The 16,444-nt window shown below is 49.1% G+C and overlaps 1 protein-coding gene across 5 annotated transcripts in view; it reads left to right on the top strand.

Moving 5' to 3' along the window:
• The window catches only part of LOC137422676 (adhesion G protein-coupled receptor L4), a 258,586-nt gene that overhangs the window by 83,503 nt on the left and 158,639 nt on the right, over positions 1 to 16,444 (top strand). For all 5 annotated transcript variants that reach the window (XM_068109372.2, XM_078770677.1, XM_068109386.2 and 2 more), the window contains one exon: positions 7,491 to 7,580. In XM_068109372.2, coding sequence (XP_067965473.2) covers positions 7,491 to 7,580 — 90 coding nt within the window. The remainder of the gene's footprint in view (positions 1 to 7,490; positions 7,581 to 16,444) is intronic.

Below are 16,444 nucleotides of genomic sequence, written 5' to 3'. Positions count from 1 at the left end.
CAAATGCAAGCACGGCTACGCTTTTGTTAGACTATAGGTCTTGTTGTTATTGCCCAGGCTAAGTTAGCAATTTATAAGACTGAAGTAGTGTCGACAGAATTATACGTATCGCACTGATGTTTCTGTCATGTTTAAAGCTCTTTGCCTGAGCCGGAACAAATGAGAATTCTGCTTCCCCCACCCAGTCAAGCGCAGAATTTTTCTGAAAGTTATGAAGTGTTCATGATGTTTCTTTTAAAATTCATGATGGTCAGCTAATTTTACTTCCTAGTCTGTAGCATACTGTTACGGGTCGCGGACAAGATGTTATTTTGACCGAGCGGTGGTGTATTACCGCGACCTAACAGTTCCCCCGATTCTTCCCCAACTCACCCGATTCACCCCCAACTTTGGCCGTATCGCACCGCAGCTGCCCAATCTGGAAAACTCTAAAACGACCGAATGCAAAGAGGAAAAGGAATAAGACGAGAAGACGGACAGAAGAGTAATGGGATTTATTATACACACAAGCAAAAAGAAAGCAGTCACGTTTATTTACAGACGAGATTAGATACACAGTGCAACGCTAGCTTACCTACAGTCTTAATTAACCCAGGGACAGAACAAACAAAAGACAGACTCACACGGGGAATGATGACAGGAATCGGCTGGAAGGAGAGGATGGCTTGGAGTTGTATTGTGCAGCACGATCGGCGCGTTTAGCAGCCGCCGTTCCTTCGTGGCCCTGCTCAAAACCGCCGTCCAGGCCCCAAGTGGCTGTTGGGTGTTGTTGCTGCTGTGGCCGCCGCTGCTGCTGCTGCTGTGGATGTCGCGTGCTTTTCCAGGATTACAACAGGCTTTGTGCTTTCTGGGATGTCCTTTCCTTGGAGGTTCTCTATGTTCTCTTGGTCCAATCACTCCTCACCACCGACAACTCAACGCAACCAACGCAACCACTGACCACCACAACGCAACCACTGACGACCAAAACCACACAACTCAGCTCTGCCTCTTGGACCCTCTCTCTTCTCAACGGCTTGGGCTCCCTTTTGTCTGCCGGTAAAAGCTCATCTCTCAAAGCTTGTCTCAGCTTCTCTTTTGGGAGCGTCGCGCTGCGGATTTTAGCTGCGGTCACGCCTGCTCATTCCCTCCTCTCAGCGCCTCTCTTTAAAAGCGCAGCCTCTTCTCATCTCAATGCTCAGTACTCCTCTCTTTCTTCTTCAAAGCTCGACTGCTTGGGGAGCATCGCGCTGCGGGTTATATAGGCCCCGCCCCTCAACCTTTGCGAACCTCCCCGATCGCTCTTCCTCTGCCCTCTCTAGCCAAACCCCTGGCTCATGGTTGGTCGAGTGGGGCTGGCTCACTCCTCCCCTCTATGACGAGGTGGAGACAAGCCTTTCTTCTCCGACCCTGCCTCGTGGTCAATGGCGGTAATTGGAGCGGAGGTAATTTCTAATCGACGAAAAGGGGGAATGGAGGTTTTGGGAATGGGAATGAAGGGAATCTATCTCTTTCACTTGGTGCAATGGAGTACTTCTATTAATGGGAGACACAGCCTTACCCTAAAACACAGAATAAGATATAACTATTGAACAGGGGTATTCTATGATTGGCTGTGGTGTGGATGCTTTATGGACTAACTATGGGATGCCCTTTGATCTTTACACAGCTCCGGAGGCAGGAGGCGCAGAATAACCAATAATAATAATTCACACAATCAAAAAAATATACAGTCCTCATATCCGCAACACTGCACCCTCCTCCTCTTAGGCAAGTCCCGGGCCTACAACTTTTATTTAGTGTGACACGTAGGTGTAGGTCCCTCTACTTTTAACCTGACCCTGAGTGCGACAGTTTTAAAACATAAATGAATGTGTCCCGCTGCTCCATTGCACCCTGCCTAACAGACTTACGCCCACAGTTAACCGAATTGCGGAATGGTCTTCAAACTACACACTAAAGGTGGGGAGCATTATTTACAATGACGCTATTTTTATTTACAAGACTAACCCAGGACCTGTGATTGTTCTTTCTGGGGGGGAGACAGTCTGCTCTGCATCAATGCACCATGAAAGCACCCAAAAACGCACCAATACACACCCAAGCACCAATCGGTGCAGTCATCACTGTTTATCAATGTTCAACAATAAAAAAATAAATCAACAACCCCTAACCCTGCAGGTGATCTCTTGCTCTTCGGCTCCCTCTGCTGGCTATTATTATGTCTTCCAGTTGTTGTCATTCTTTCATTTTCTTACTGGCGGCCTATTTGCAATAAAGTGTGCCCAACATGTCCATTTTATTTTCTTTATTTATGGCCCACAGGGCCGACTACGTGTGGTTCACCTGTGGGGCATCGGTGCCCTGTGGCCAAGGTCTGCCAGCAAGATTTCGGGCCCTCATGGCCGGTTCCAGCAGAGGGGCCATGCCCCAACCCATGGGGTCCATAAGTGGTGCTCAGCCACAGACATGTGGTCCATAATGTGGTGCATCGATGCAGACAGCTGGTTCTGAGTGTGCCGGGCACACAATGGCCGACTCACGCACGCTCCCCTTGGCGCCCAATGGCACACAGGTCATGTGGGAGACAAAAGAGACAATTGAGCGAGGGGTAAGGTCACAAGGGTACACATCAATAAGGCAATGCAAGGCGAAATGCGTACGGAGGGCGAAGTGAGAAAGCTCGTCCCTACCGTACGTCACCCCCCTGTCACCTACACCACCCTTGCCCTTACCCCATATGTACAAAAATCTACACATTACCAATCCGTCGCTACCGTCACGTCTTCCCCTTATTTCCCTTATACCAAATTCGTCTTCACTCCCCCACTATCCAAAATTTGCCATCACCCAATACATCATCAATCCTCATAAGGAGGAAGGGATGGAACATCAAAGCACAATGTCACACCCACGTCATGATGCGTCTCTCAATCCAAACATTTGCATCATAAAAAATAATCAAAACATGGCATGGTGTGGAGTACCTGTCACCTCAGGTGAGTGGATGCAGATGGTGCGAGGAGATCCTTCATCCTAACTATCCTCTAAATGATTTTAACACACTTTACACTACCCGGGGTCTTTCCCTGCCAATCCATTGGCCACTTACACTATGGGTTCTAACAACCAATTCCCATTGACCAAACTGTGGTGCTTCTCAATTTGGGGTCTCACTCCCCCGATTCATCTCCCGGTGCCCTTGCACAATTTCTGGGCTGTGACGTGTAGCTCTCCCAGCAGGTCTACCCACCTGCACACCTCCACCACTGTAGTTGCCACCCGAGCTTACCTAGCTCCTCACCCTAACCTAACTAACTGGGGAAGACCCCTCCTGGCTCTGTCACCCCTTGGTGCCCTCTGGCACTGGGCTACCCGGGTCCGTCCTCCGGATCCTCGGGCCCCATCCACAACTACCGGCTCCAAGAGCCCACCTGCGGCCTCACCTGGCTGACATCCTCACAGTGGTGGAGTGCCCAAACCAACTACACACACTAACAGGCTACACGCCCAGCCATTTCCACAACACTAATGCACCCATCCAAGTACCATTCTCTCACTCGCACCACAGATGCCAATATCCAACCACAATTTACCTATACCCTCTACCTAACACTTACACTACCCGCCCCGGGTATTCGTGATGGGGGTCCACTCTTCCCCCATTCACACCTCCGCACCATCCGCTCCACTCCACAATTTCCATCATACTCACTCCACGACCATCCATTCCAATACGCCATATATCCCATACCATTTATTCCACACAACCATTCTCCTTACACCTGTAGTTGCACACTTGTGCACTCACACCTGGTGCCACCTGCACCCTCCTCCTCTTCCTGGACCATTCGGTCAGCACAATACACAATCACCTTCACTCACTCATGCACTGCTCCACACACCTGTTCAGTTGCACACCTGTGCAATCACACCTGTTCAATCCTCACACACACGGCATCATCTCAGCTAACTACTCCCCTCTGAAACTTGCGCTTCCCAGTCGTCCCTTTAAACTATTGCGCTCCCTCGTCATTATCATCCACTCTAATCTACCTGCGTCCCCTCTACAGGTATCCTTGTCACTAACTAACCTTAACGTTACCTAATGTCATCTCCGCTAGATCCCTACACACAATATCCTAACCCACCCGGGCTAGTTTTCACTGCCATACACCCCATAAGCTAGTGCTCCTTTGCCCCCCCTTTCGTGAGGGATGGTGGATTTGCCATCCCACCACATCGAGGGTCTCTCACTATAAATTTTGTTCGTCCAAATTCAATAAATCAAAAATTTGCCAATCACTCTACCATCATCAAATTGTGCTTTTTTCTAATTTCGGGGCCAAAACACTATCCTCATCACCCGTCTACTTATTAGATCCTCTCGGTGCGCCAATTCCCTTCTAAAGCTCGGCTTCGTACAGCTGAGCAATGAATGCGGGTTGTTTTGTGCCAGCGGCTGGATACGTCCCGCATTCGGGGAAGGGACGGGGGCTTACCCGGGCCGAGATCCCACGCACCACCTCGGCGTGGAGCCATCCAATGTCCCGATCTCGACCTGCCGGCACGTCTCAACAAAAAGTGGTCGCCATGACGACCCTTCCTATCGGGCTGCCCGTTCCGCCTAGTGGAGCACGGACGCGGCCGTTCCAAGCGAGGCCCAGCGTGGCTCGCGTACGGCGGTCCTTTCGAACCCGACGTGGCTCGGATCCCCGCTGGTTCTCGCGGCACGCGAAGCCCGGCACGCACCGAGGGCCCGATTAGGCTATAAGTCGCTCTAACCACTAACCCGGTTACCGTCGATGCCTCACCTGCATGCTTACACGCATACGCTACCCCTTTCTTGCTCATACCTCCAGCTGTTCCCATGCTCCTCGTACCTTTCCTTACACACCTCGGTACACTCATTCCGCTCCCAGCCTTGGTCACACACCTGACCACCGAACACCTTGGCACACATTCGTCGCTCGCACACCTCACGTTTATGAGTTTTTGTGTCATGTGTTACAAGCTTGCGGGCTTGGCACTAATTTTAGAGCCCTACATAGCTTTGTTATATGCAAACATCTCCAGCTTGATCAAAGTTAACCACGAATTTTGCCCACCCATAAAGGTTCAGAGAGGGGTAAGGCAAGGTTGTCCACTTTCAGGTCTATTATTTGCCCTCGCCTTGGAGCCCCTCTTAATCGCCCTCAGAAAGGATATCCCTGGACTTGTCCTTTCTCCAGGACACCCACCTTTGACCCTGTCAGCTTATGCCGACGACCTTTGTGTCATTATAAAAAGAAAATGCGACAGTGACGCCATGGCAAAGTGTTTGTCGGACTTCAACCTTGCCTTATCATTAAGGTGTAATTGGGGGAAAAGCAAGGCTCTGTGGATCCCCTTTCCAAAAAATGACTTACCTATGCCACCGTTATTACCACCACCTCCCCTTCCTGCAGAGCTAGTGTGGGCAAACGATGGCATCAAGTATTTGGGCGTCTTCCTCGGTCCTCCTCAGTATGCCCAGAACAATTGGGACAGGATCATTGACCAGGTAGATGAGCGTTTGAGCCGATGGAAAAGAGCTCTACCCCACCTTTCCTATAAGGGTCGCGCGCTAGTTGTCAACAACCTCGTCACTACCCTTTTGTGGCACCGGTTCATCTGCCTGCAACCACCGGAGGTTTTGCTCCAAGCTATCCAGAGGAAACTGGTGGATTTTTTTTGGGGAGGCTACCACTGGCTTCGACCCAGCACCATATGTTGTCCCTCGGCCGAGGGTGGTCATGGCCTAGTCGATGTGAAATGCCGCCTGTTGGCCTTCCGGCTCCGCTCCATCCAACGCTTGCTTTATGCAGAACACCTACCAGGAAAGCCCTTAGCCTGCTCCATTCTTCAACGAGCTGGGAGGCTCGGATACGGACAGGAACTTTTCCTGACCAACCTTCAACACGTCGATACATCTCTGCTCCCAGTCTTTTATCAGAGCCTCTTGAATGCCTGGCAGGGCGTTTCGATAAGTCGCCAAACAGACTCGTATGGCACTAACATGTATGCACACGAGCCTTTATTTTTCAACCCACTTTTCCCCGATATCCCGAGGAGTCGCGATTTCTGCCAGCATTTTATAGTGGCCAACATCCTGAAAGTGTGTCATCTCCGGCACGACTCTGGACAGGGATGGAAGCCTGCGAACGAGCTGGCGGACCTAACAGGTGTTCGGTCCAGGAGGCAAATCGGGAACATACTAAGAGCGGTGATCCGAAGGGGCCACCAGCTAGGCCTACATTGGACGCAGGACGCAGAGGTTGAGCCCACAGTCCCAAAATTAGGTGTCGCTTTTACCCCAAACGAGCTGCCCCCCATGAGCGCAGGGTCACCCCCCTTCCATGCTATGAGCAGCAAGAGTATTTATAGGTCTTGTGTGAAACTTCTTCTTGGGGACCCACCTCTAGCTGGGGTTACCCGGTGGAAAGGACTCTTGCCTCCCGGTCCCCCCTCTGAGCCTTTATGGGATACAATGTATGCTGGACTTATTTCTAAAAGAACAGGTGACCTTCAGTGGCGTTTGGCCCACTGGATTGTTCCTTCCAATGCTGTCATTCCTTTTTTTCCCCCCATTTCCGGCTGTTGCCCCTTTTGTCCGGTGAGGGAAGATTTGTTTCATGCTTTCATTAATTGTGAAAGACTTTCTCCTTTGTTTCATTGGTTAAATTTTATTTCCCATAGATTGCAGGTTACCTTTTCTTTGAAAGCTTACATCTTTGGCTTTCCTCCCAAAAAGGGAACCACATCTATTGTATTCGGGTTCCTAACCGCTACCGCTAAACTGGCCGTATACCTGTCGCGGAAGGCGAAGCTGGGCGGCAGACCCATGCAGGAATGCAGTATTATGGTGTTTTTTAGTTCGTTGGTGTCAGCAAGGCTCAAGCTTGAATTTGGCTGTGTCCAAACTGCAAATGACCTTGCAAATTTTGTTGCGACCTGGTGTGTTGGAGGGATTTGTGAGGTCCAAGATAACAAATTGTTAATTTCTGTATAATACAGTGCGGGTGTTTCTTATACACTGTTCCATGCTTCTCCTTGCCGGCATTTTTCTCCCCCTGGTCTTGACCTACTCTTTCTTTCTTAAGTCTCTCCTCAGGGTTGCAGATGCGATTGTAAATTTGTACATATAAAATTATGCCTAGTTTAGAAATTATGCCTAGATTTTCTCCTCGTGTTTTTTTTGGTATTTGCACCTTTTCTGTCGCTTGGTTTGCAGTGCACCGATTGTTTTTTCCTTCCGGGATTGCTATGATTTTACTGATTTTCCTGGATGAATTGCTTTTGGTGGTACTTTTGTTTTATATTTTTATCATAAAAAGAGTTTAAAAGGCAAAGTCTCTCTCTCTCTCTCTCTCTCTCTCTCTCTCTCTCTCTCTCTCTCTCTCTCTCTCTCTCTCTCTCTCTCTCTCTCTCTCTCTCTCTATATATATATCTCTCTCTCTCTATATCTCTCATCTCTCATCTCTGACAAACAGATGCTCTCCACTGCGCCAAACATGCAAAAAGGAAAGGTGGAAGATGCGTTTGTAATAGAGGATATTCTGGAAATGGACAACATTGTATGGGTAAGTTGTACTTGCGAACACAGATGAATACATGTGTTTTTTTTACCCAGACAATGCTTATCATGTACTATATTAGCCATTCAACAATATTTTAAACACCTCATTCATAGAGCTTAATTATGCGCACCCCACTGATCGGTTAGCCCATCGAGAAATTAAGGTTAGTCCTCATTCTGAGAAAGAGCACGGAATAAGTGAATGGAAGTATTGCTCCACCAAAGGATACAGCTGCAAGAGCTGTTTATCACTCAAGGATTACCCACACTAGGCATCAAATGACCCACACTAGGTTAGATTATGCAAGAGCTATCACAAACTATACTGTTTGAACAATGATATTGTTGCGGATATGAGGATTGTGTTTTTTTTATTGTGTTGTATTGTATAGTAAATTGTTGTGAAATATTGCTTTATTCTGGACCCTCCTTACTCCAGTGATGTATAAAGGTCAAAGGGCGTCCCATAATTAGGTCATAAACAATCACGTCAGCCAATCATAGATTTCCCCCTGGTTGATAGTTATATCTTTATTATGTGTATTAGGGTAAGGCCTTGTCTTCCATTAAGATGACACTCCATTGCACCAAGTGAAATAGAGTAGATTCCTTTCACATTCCCCTTTCATCATTGCCAAGCCTCCATTGCCAACTGCACGGGGCACAGGTTTGTTACAGCGGTGGGTTGCTGATTTCACCCCAATAGCCACCATTAAGCATGTGCTCAGCTCGGGGTCAGAGGGCCTGTGCCCACCAATCAGGGCCGAGGCGAGCTGACCGATGGGCGTGTCCTAAAGGCCGGCGGCTTGATCGCTGGAGGCGCTATAAAAGCGCGCGCGCAAGGTACTGCCGAAGGATATCCAGGGAAGCACAAAGCCTGCTATTCGTCGCCTTGCTCGCCGAAGTTGGACCAAAAAAAGGAGTTAACAGCAAGAAGCCTGGAGGAGTTGGACAGGGAGACGTGCGTGTTGTTGAGTTGAGTGGTTGGACCAGACGAGTCAGACGAGTCCTGGAGAAAGCACGCGACGTCCACGCAGCAACACAGCAGCTTCAACAACAGCAGCTTCAGTAACCACAGCTTGGGGCCTGGACGGCAGTTTTGAGCGGGGCCGCCAAGGAACAGCGGCTGCCAAACGCGCCGATCGTGCTGCAGCATCCTTGGACCTTCCTTTCCCTCCAGCCATCCACCTCCTGCCTTTCCATCCTTCTTGTGTACGTGAGTTTGTTTTGTTTGTTCTGTCCTTGGGTTAATTAAGACTGTAAGTAAGCTAGGAATTTGCACTGTCTCTGATTCTTCTGTAAATTATTTTCTTATCTTTCCTTCTTCCTTGGTTACTTTGAGCGTGTAAATAGTAAGAATAAATTTAGTAGTATTTCCAACCTTTTCGTCTTCTTCTTCTTCTTCTTCTTCTTCACATCCGTGTCGCTTTTGTCTTTTCCATATTGAATATCTGTGGCGCGATCCGGCCAACGTTCGGGAATCGGGTTAGTCGGGGTAACTGTTAGGGCCGCGGGGCCTCCGCTCGGCAAAACCAACATCTTATCCGCGGTCCGTAACAATTGGTGTCAGGAGTGTCGGATTCAGACCTGGGACTAAATTTATTTAGCCCAAATTTTGGAACACCAATTGTACTATTGGCAGTAACAATTGGTGTCGGGAGCGGGGTCGGACCCGAAGCGCGCTTAACGCGCTCAAAATTACAAGCGACCGAAATTTGTTTTAAAGAAAAACCCGAATTTTGAAATCGCGCCATGGCTAGTCAAGGCGATCGGATGCCGGTGGGGGAACTAGAGGAGGGGTTAGGAGTAACACAGGATCAGAGGGAGGAGAACAATGAGGAGGTGGTTTGTTAAATGCATGGCAAGCTCTCAAAAGCCATCGGGATCATACTACGTACAAGAGATCCATGTTCTTCAACGAGCCACTGTTTTGCAACTCACTTTTTGAAGGTTTTGGAAGCAGCAGGGCCTTCATTCAAAAGTTTGTGGCTGCATCAATAACCAAAGTGTGCCACCTTAGAGACAATGCAAATGACAAGTGGCTAAGTGTTGCTGCTATTGCCTTGGCGCCTGGCGTCAGATCATCTTGCCAACTAGACAGATGTCTAAGGGTTTTTTTTTTTTTTTTTTTTTTTTTTTTTTGTATACAAGATCGAGGCTCGTGAAAGAGCTAACATTAATCACACAAAAAGACAAACCGACACACAAAACACAAAAAACAAGGGGAGCGGTAGACAAGATGGGGAGAGAGGGGGAAGGACACAAAAGAGAGGGGGAAGGACACAAACACAACATTTGAGAGCAGGGACATCGGGAGGACTTGGGGGGAGGTGGGAGAGGATTAAAACATATGAACACTGCAAGGACTCTGGGGTGAATTACCGGGGGTAGAAAAGATCAAGGTTTTCGATGGGGGAAGATAAGAGATGGTGGTGAACAGCTGTTTTAAAGACCTGGAGGGAGGAGTGGGATTGAAGGGAGTGGGGGAGTTTGTTCCAGAGGCGGGAGAAAAGGGGAATGAAAGAGTGAAGGTGAGCAGAGAGCCTAGACTTTGGCAGTTTAACCAGAAGAGGGTTGCAGGCAGATCTTGTGCGACCTGAAGGAATATTGGGGGGACAGAGCACAGAGATAGCTGGGGGAGCAAGGCCGGAGAGGAGTCGGTAGAAGACAGAAAGACCACCAACCTGCCTGCGGTGAGTGAGTGAAAGGCCCTCGGCGTTGACTACATCGCAGGAGATTCCAATGATTCTGAAAGCTTTGGCCTCAACAGCGTGAAGCCGAGCAAGGTGTGAGGCAGGAGCACCAGCCCAGAGGGGGGAACAGTATTCCATTGAGCTGCGGATGAAAGCCTTGTATGTGGTGAGGAGCTCAGGTGTGCCAAGGAAGGACTTCGCACGACGGAGGATGCCCAGTCAGCGACTGGCTTTGGAGGCCAGCTTGGAAATGTGGTTTTCCCAAGAAAGATCATGGCAGATAGTGAGACCCAAAAGCTTGAGCGACAGAACTTCTTGGAGAGGATTGTTGAGAAAGTAGATGGGAGGGTTGTCCAGTCGGTCCTTTCGGAGAGACATTGTAAGAGTGTGAGATTTGTCAGGATTGAAAGACATGTTCCACTTGTTTGACCAGTCTGTGATTTTGTCCAGGTCTGCAGAGAGTGAGGAGGCTGCAGACTGCCGATCTGAGGGATGAGGAATGGAGCGACAGAGAGTAGAGTCGTCAGCAAAGAGATAGAGAGGATTTTCAAGAGAGTCAGAGAGATCATTGATGAAGACCAGAAAAAGCACAGGGCCCAGAACACTACCTTGGGGAACTCCAGCCTGAACAGGAAGAGGAGATGAGAGAAACCCATTCAGGGCCACACGTTGACTACGACCAGAGAGGAAGTCCGCCAGCCATGCGTGGAGATTTCCATGGATACCAAAGGAGGAGAGTTTGGAGAGCAGAGCAGGGTGCCAGACCGTATCGAAGGCACGTGAAATGTCAAGGGAGACAGCTCTAATTTCCTGTTTGGCGTTGAGGACCTCCATCCATTGTTGAGAAAGCAGAAGCAGCATGTCCAGAGTAGAGTGACCAGGTCTGAAACCAAATTGATGATCAGAGATCAAGCCATTGGAGAAGAGGAAAGATTTAATATCTGAAGCAATGATGGATTCCATGACTTTGCTGATAATTGGGAGAAGGCTGATTGGTCTGTAGTTGCTGGGATCTGTTTTTGCACCTTTTTTGTGCAAAGCGGTGATGTTGGCTGATTTCCAAGCAGATGGCAGATGACCTTGAGCAAAAGAGAGGGTGAAGAGAACAGAAAGAGGGAGTGAAAGTGCAGAAGAACATGATTTTAGGACCCGTGGGCTGATGCCGTCAGGACCAGTTGCAGAATCAGAGTCGAGGGTTGCCAGAAACTTTTCCACCTTGTCAGGAGGAAAGGACACAGAGTCCAGGAGCAGCTGGGTACGACTGGGTACGGTGGGTACAGAGAGGGATGGGTTTGGGACACAAGATTTAGAGGCAAACACAGAGTTGAGGCATTCAGCTTTTTCACGTGCGGAGTCAGCCGTTAAGCCGTTTGAGGTGAGGGAGGGGATGGAGGGGGAACAAACACCAGAAACAGATTTGACCAGACGCCACCAGGATTTGGAAGAGGGAGACAGATAAGAGAGTTCGGTCTTGAGAATGGTGAGATATTGTTTCCTGGCTCTCCTGAGGGTGGACACACACTTGTTTCGGGCTTTGTGAAAGGAAATGAGATTTCCTTCCGTTGGATTTGCTTTCCAGGAGACGAAAGCAAGTTGTTTCAGGGCAACAGCCTCACCACAAGATTCTGTGTACCATGGACGGGAGGAAGGGTATGACAACTGAAGACGAGATGGTATAAATCTGTGCATGAGAGAGAGCAATTTACTTTGAAAGAATTCCCAGGATGAGTTGATGTCAGAGGCGGTAGAGATGGGAGACCAGTCCAGATGATTGATGGCTGCTTGAAGACCGTGCCAGTTGGCCTGAGTGAAATGCCAGACTCGTCGACGCTGAGGAGGCTCTCTGAGAATGGTCAGAGAGATGTCCACTTTGACAAGCACATGATCAGATGAGCCGATTGGAGCAGAAGAAGAGCAGCAGACATTTTCAGGGAAGTTTGTCATAACCAAATCCAGAAGAGAAGATGCTCCGTTGACTGAGATCCGGGTCGGGAAATTGACAGATTGTGTCAGTCCCAGTGAGTCGCAGAAGTCCTTTGCTGAAGAGCCATGGCTGGTGAGAGAGGTACCCACACCCAGCCAACTGGCATGGTGACAATTGAAATCACCACATATGAGGAAGAGAGAGTTGGGATGGGTAGATAGAAGTTGGTCCATATTATCAGACAGTGAGATGTAGATGGAGTCATCGCTGATTGGTGGACGGTACAACACACATATGAACAAAAGGTGGGAGCGAAGGGGAAGCCGTAGCCAAAGGTATTCCTGGGGGTGAGGTGGAGAGAGGGCAGTGGAGGGCGAGTGAGGAAGAGAGTTTTTTATAAAGATAGCAACCCCACCTCCAGGACGAGGCTCAGGTCTATCATACCGGAGGAGGGAGTAACCTGGGAGAGATACCAAGGCATCAGAGACATCATGAAGGAGGAAAGTTTCTGTTAAGCAGATCACATCTGGTTTGTCAGAAGCAACCTGTATGGAGAGGTCAGTCAAGTTTGAGCGAAGGACCCGGATGTTTGAGGTCCATACCGTTAATGAAGAGGAAGGGGGAGCATCGGGTCCAGAACAGGGGGGGGGGGGGGGGGAGGGGTAGGGTAAGATGTGGAAGAGGAGGAAGAGGTAGGGAGAGCTGTTGAAGGTGTGTCAGAGATTTCAGAATAGCTTGGAGAAAGGGAAGAATGGGGCGGACAAAAGGTTTGATGGAGATTGGGTGAGGCACAGTGAGGTGTTATTTGAGGAGGGGGAAGAGCAAGGCAGAAGGTTTGGGGAGATGAAGGTGAAAGTTGGAAGGAGGAAGAAGCAGGGAGTATGCTTTGAGGAGGAGGGGTGAGAGGGGAGTCTAGGAGGGGAGGAGCGAGGGAGAGTCTCGGAGGGGAGGGGTGTGGGGGGAGTTTAGGAGGGAGGGGAGGGAAGGGGCAAGGGGGGAGATTTGAAAGGGATGGGTGATGGGGAGGATTTGGAGGGGAGGGGTGAGATTGGATTTTGAAAAGTGTACGATTCATGGGAAACGAACATTTTTTGCAAAATGAGTTTGAGACCTTCGAGTCAAAAATACGTTTGAGGACACTGGAGGAGGGATGGAGTTCTGGATAGTTTAGGGAATGAAGAAAGGAGGAACTGTAAGAGATGGTATTATATATATTTTTTGGAATGAATAGATTTGGTGAGCAAGACGAAAGCATCCTTTTGTAGGAAAAGAAGAAAAGGGTGTTATAATATATGAGAGAAAATAGTTGTTCAGGGGAGAGATTATACATTTCTAACCGCGTGATCGCGAACGAAGAACGAACGAACAAAAAACAAATAAACGAATAAGACCTGGGAAGGAAATAGTTTTTTTTGGGGTTTTTTTTTTTTTTTTTTTTTTTGTGAGTACAGATATTAAACAAGGAGGTACGGGGTGAACGACTGGGACGAAACAGTGAACGAAAATAATTTCAGCGCATTCGACGAATCGCTGAGAGAAAAACAAACCACAAGGTCGGAGACGGTACGGTAGTCCAAGCCTACGAGTACTAGGCCGCAGAATACTCGATACCATTAACAGACGATTGTGTATACATGTACGAAAAATTAGCACCGAAAATTTTCCAAAAGATACGCTATAGGTACATACACCGAAAGATAGATACAGTCTCGACAAAAACACGATTGAGAAATATCACTTAGCTTCGAAAGCGTGAGCGCATGGAGCAGCTTCGAAAAGACGTGCCCTCGCCGTGATCTCGCGAGACTTCCAGGGTGGTGCTTCGTGCCTACGGTACCTCCCAACCTTGGTTGGTTCGTCCTGTACCTCCCTCTGAGCCGAGCCTCTCTCCTTTCCCCAACCTTCTTTTGTCGGCCAGGCGAGAAACTCCTATCCGTTCTGTCTCGTTATGGTAAAATTGTTTCCCGAATCTCAATGATTCCGCTCGGGTGTCGCAACGATCGTGTCAAACACGTAATGAGCTTTAGGAGGCAGGTGTACATGATTCTCCCGGATCGCGGAGCCGATACAGGTTTAAATATATCCTTGAAAGTATCGTTGGATGATCGGGAATACCACATGTATGCTTCCTCAGCCTCCTTAACTTGCTTTAATTGTGGAGAATTCGGACACGTTAAAAGATTCTGTCCTAGGGCCTCTTGTCCGAAGTGTGGTGAACCGGGACATAACGAAAGGGTTTGTAAAAAGGCCAATCCCTCCACCGCGCCTTCTGACACCCCGACCATGCTCGCTGACACCCGGACCGTATCTCCTGTTACCCCTACCATACCTTCCGTCACCCGGACCGTATCTCCTGTCACCCCTACCGTACCTTCCGTCACCCGGACTGTACCCTCTGACACCCCGACCGCACCTTCGGACGCCCCGACCGTACCTTCTGACACCCCGACCGTACCTTCTGACACCCCGACCGTACCTTCTGACACCCCGACCGTACCTTCTGACACCCCGACCGTACTTTCTGACACCCCGACCGTACCCTTTGACCCCCCGACTGTACCCTTTGACCCGCCGACCGTACCCTCTGACACCCCGACCGTACCTTCTGACACCCCGACCGTACCTTCTGACACCCCGACCGTACCTTCTGACACCCCGACCGTACCTTCTGACACCCCGACCGTACCTTCTGACACCCCGACCGTACCTTCTGACACCCCGACCGTACCTTCTGACACCCCGACTGAGTCGTCTGTCACACCGGTGCTTTCCGATTCCAATGTGATGACACCCACCGATGTGACTGACACAACTAGCATTGCCCCCTTTCCCGAACCCATGAACAAAGAATCCATAGTGTATGCTAAAAAGCGAAGAGCACCAGCGCCAAGCATTTTCGCTGGTGCTGCAAAGAAGGCGGTCATGGGCGGCACAATTTCCGGTGCACATGTGTCCGAGTGTCCCTCTGACATTCCCTCACTAACTGAGTACATGAATACCGTTGTCAATGACACCAGCGAGTCTCATTATGTAAATGAGCCGAAAAATAAAATTTGTACCTCTCACCTGGAAGTTTCCGAGTGCGAAACCTCCAGTGAAAGTATTACCATTTCCGAGCTGGGAAATGTTTTTCCGCTTGTCCCCCCTTTAAATACCGAGCAGACTAAGGATTCAATAAACGTTCCCACTGTACAAACGGGGCCGGTAAATCTGAGTTTGCTGGGATCTCAAACCCAAGCTCCGACCCCAGATACAAATATCCACCAAAGTGTTAACGAGTGCTCTCGGGAACACCTTGGGAAACTTGTGAAGGTGCCTCCATACAAGACCGCGGGGGCAGCGGGTAATACCCCAGATCCTGACGACATGTTATCTGACGTGTCTGAGTCCGAAGATGACATTGAGGCAACCGCGCTGTCACAAGCGATGACAGGTCACTCGCAGGTATCCCCTCAACTCATTCTTACCTTCCTTAACGAAACGTATCGTCACCGCAACATTGTCATTAAAGACTATTTCCCTGACTTGGCTGCATTCATTTGCACCGCAAAGTCAATAATCAAAGCGCGTGAGGATTTTGACCTGACGAAATCTCAATTCCACAGGTTAAGAAAGTTTGTTACCCGAGCAGGTACGGCGTGTTCCCAAGCACAGGGCGATTTCATTACCACGGAATGAAAAACATTTCCTTTGCGACCTTAAACATGAATGGTGGGGGTGCAAGTCACCTCCGTCAGGCCCAAGTCAAAAACTTGTTTGACCGTAAAAAGGCAAATGTTCTTTTACTACAAGAGACCCACATCACACCTAACGTGGAACATGACTGGTGCCAAACTTTCAAAGGGCAATGCTATTTTAGCAATCTGTCAGCCTCATCTGCTGGGGTTGGGTTTTTCTAAAGCCAGGTCTAGCTTTTGAGTCTTGTCATTTTCAGGAAGTCATAAAAGGCCAGCTTATTTCCCTTCAGCTTGCACATCAAAACTTCCACTGTACCATTTTCAATGTGTACGCACCTAGTGAGAGCAGGGACCGAAAGGCCTTCTTCACCTCCATGGTAAACCACCTGAAATCAGTTGATCTCGACCAATGTGTGTGCATTGGTGGTGATTTTAATTGCACCTTTGACCCTTCGAAGGATAGAAACTCTGCAGAACCCCACCCCGAGTCCCATGCGGACCTATCCCGTTTCTTTAAGACGGCCGGTCTACTGGATGTTTGGCGATTGCATCACCCCAACATAGTCCAGTTTAC

Source organism: Myxine glutinosa, chromosome 1 (genome assembly GCF_964187855.1).
Source record: "Myxine glutinosa chromosome 1, kmMyxGlut1.1, whole genome shotgun sequence".
NCBI lineage: Eukaryota > Metazoa > Chordata > Myxini > Myxiniformes > Myxinidae > Myxine > Myxine glutinosa.
This window is presented reverse-complemented; position numbering and strand designations above follow the sequence as displayed.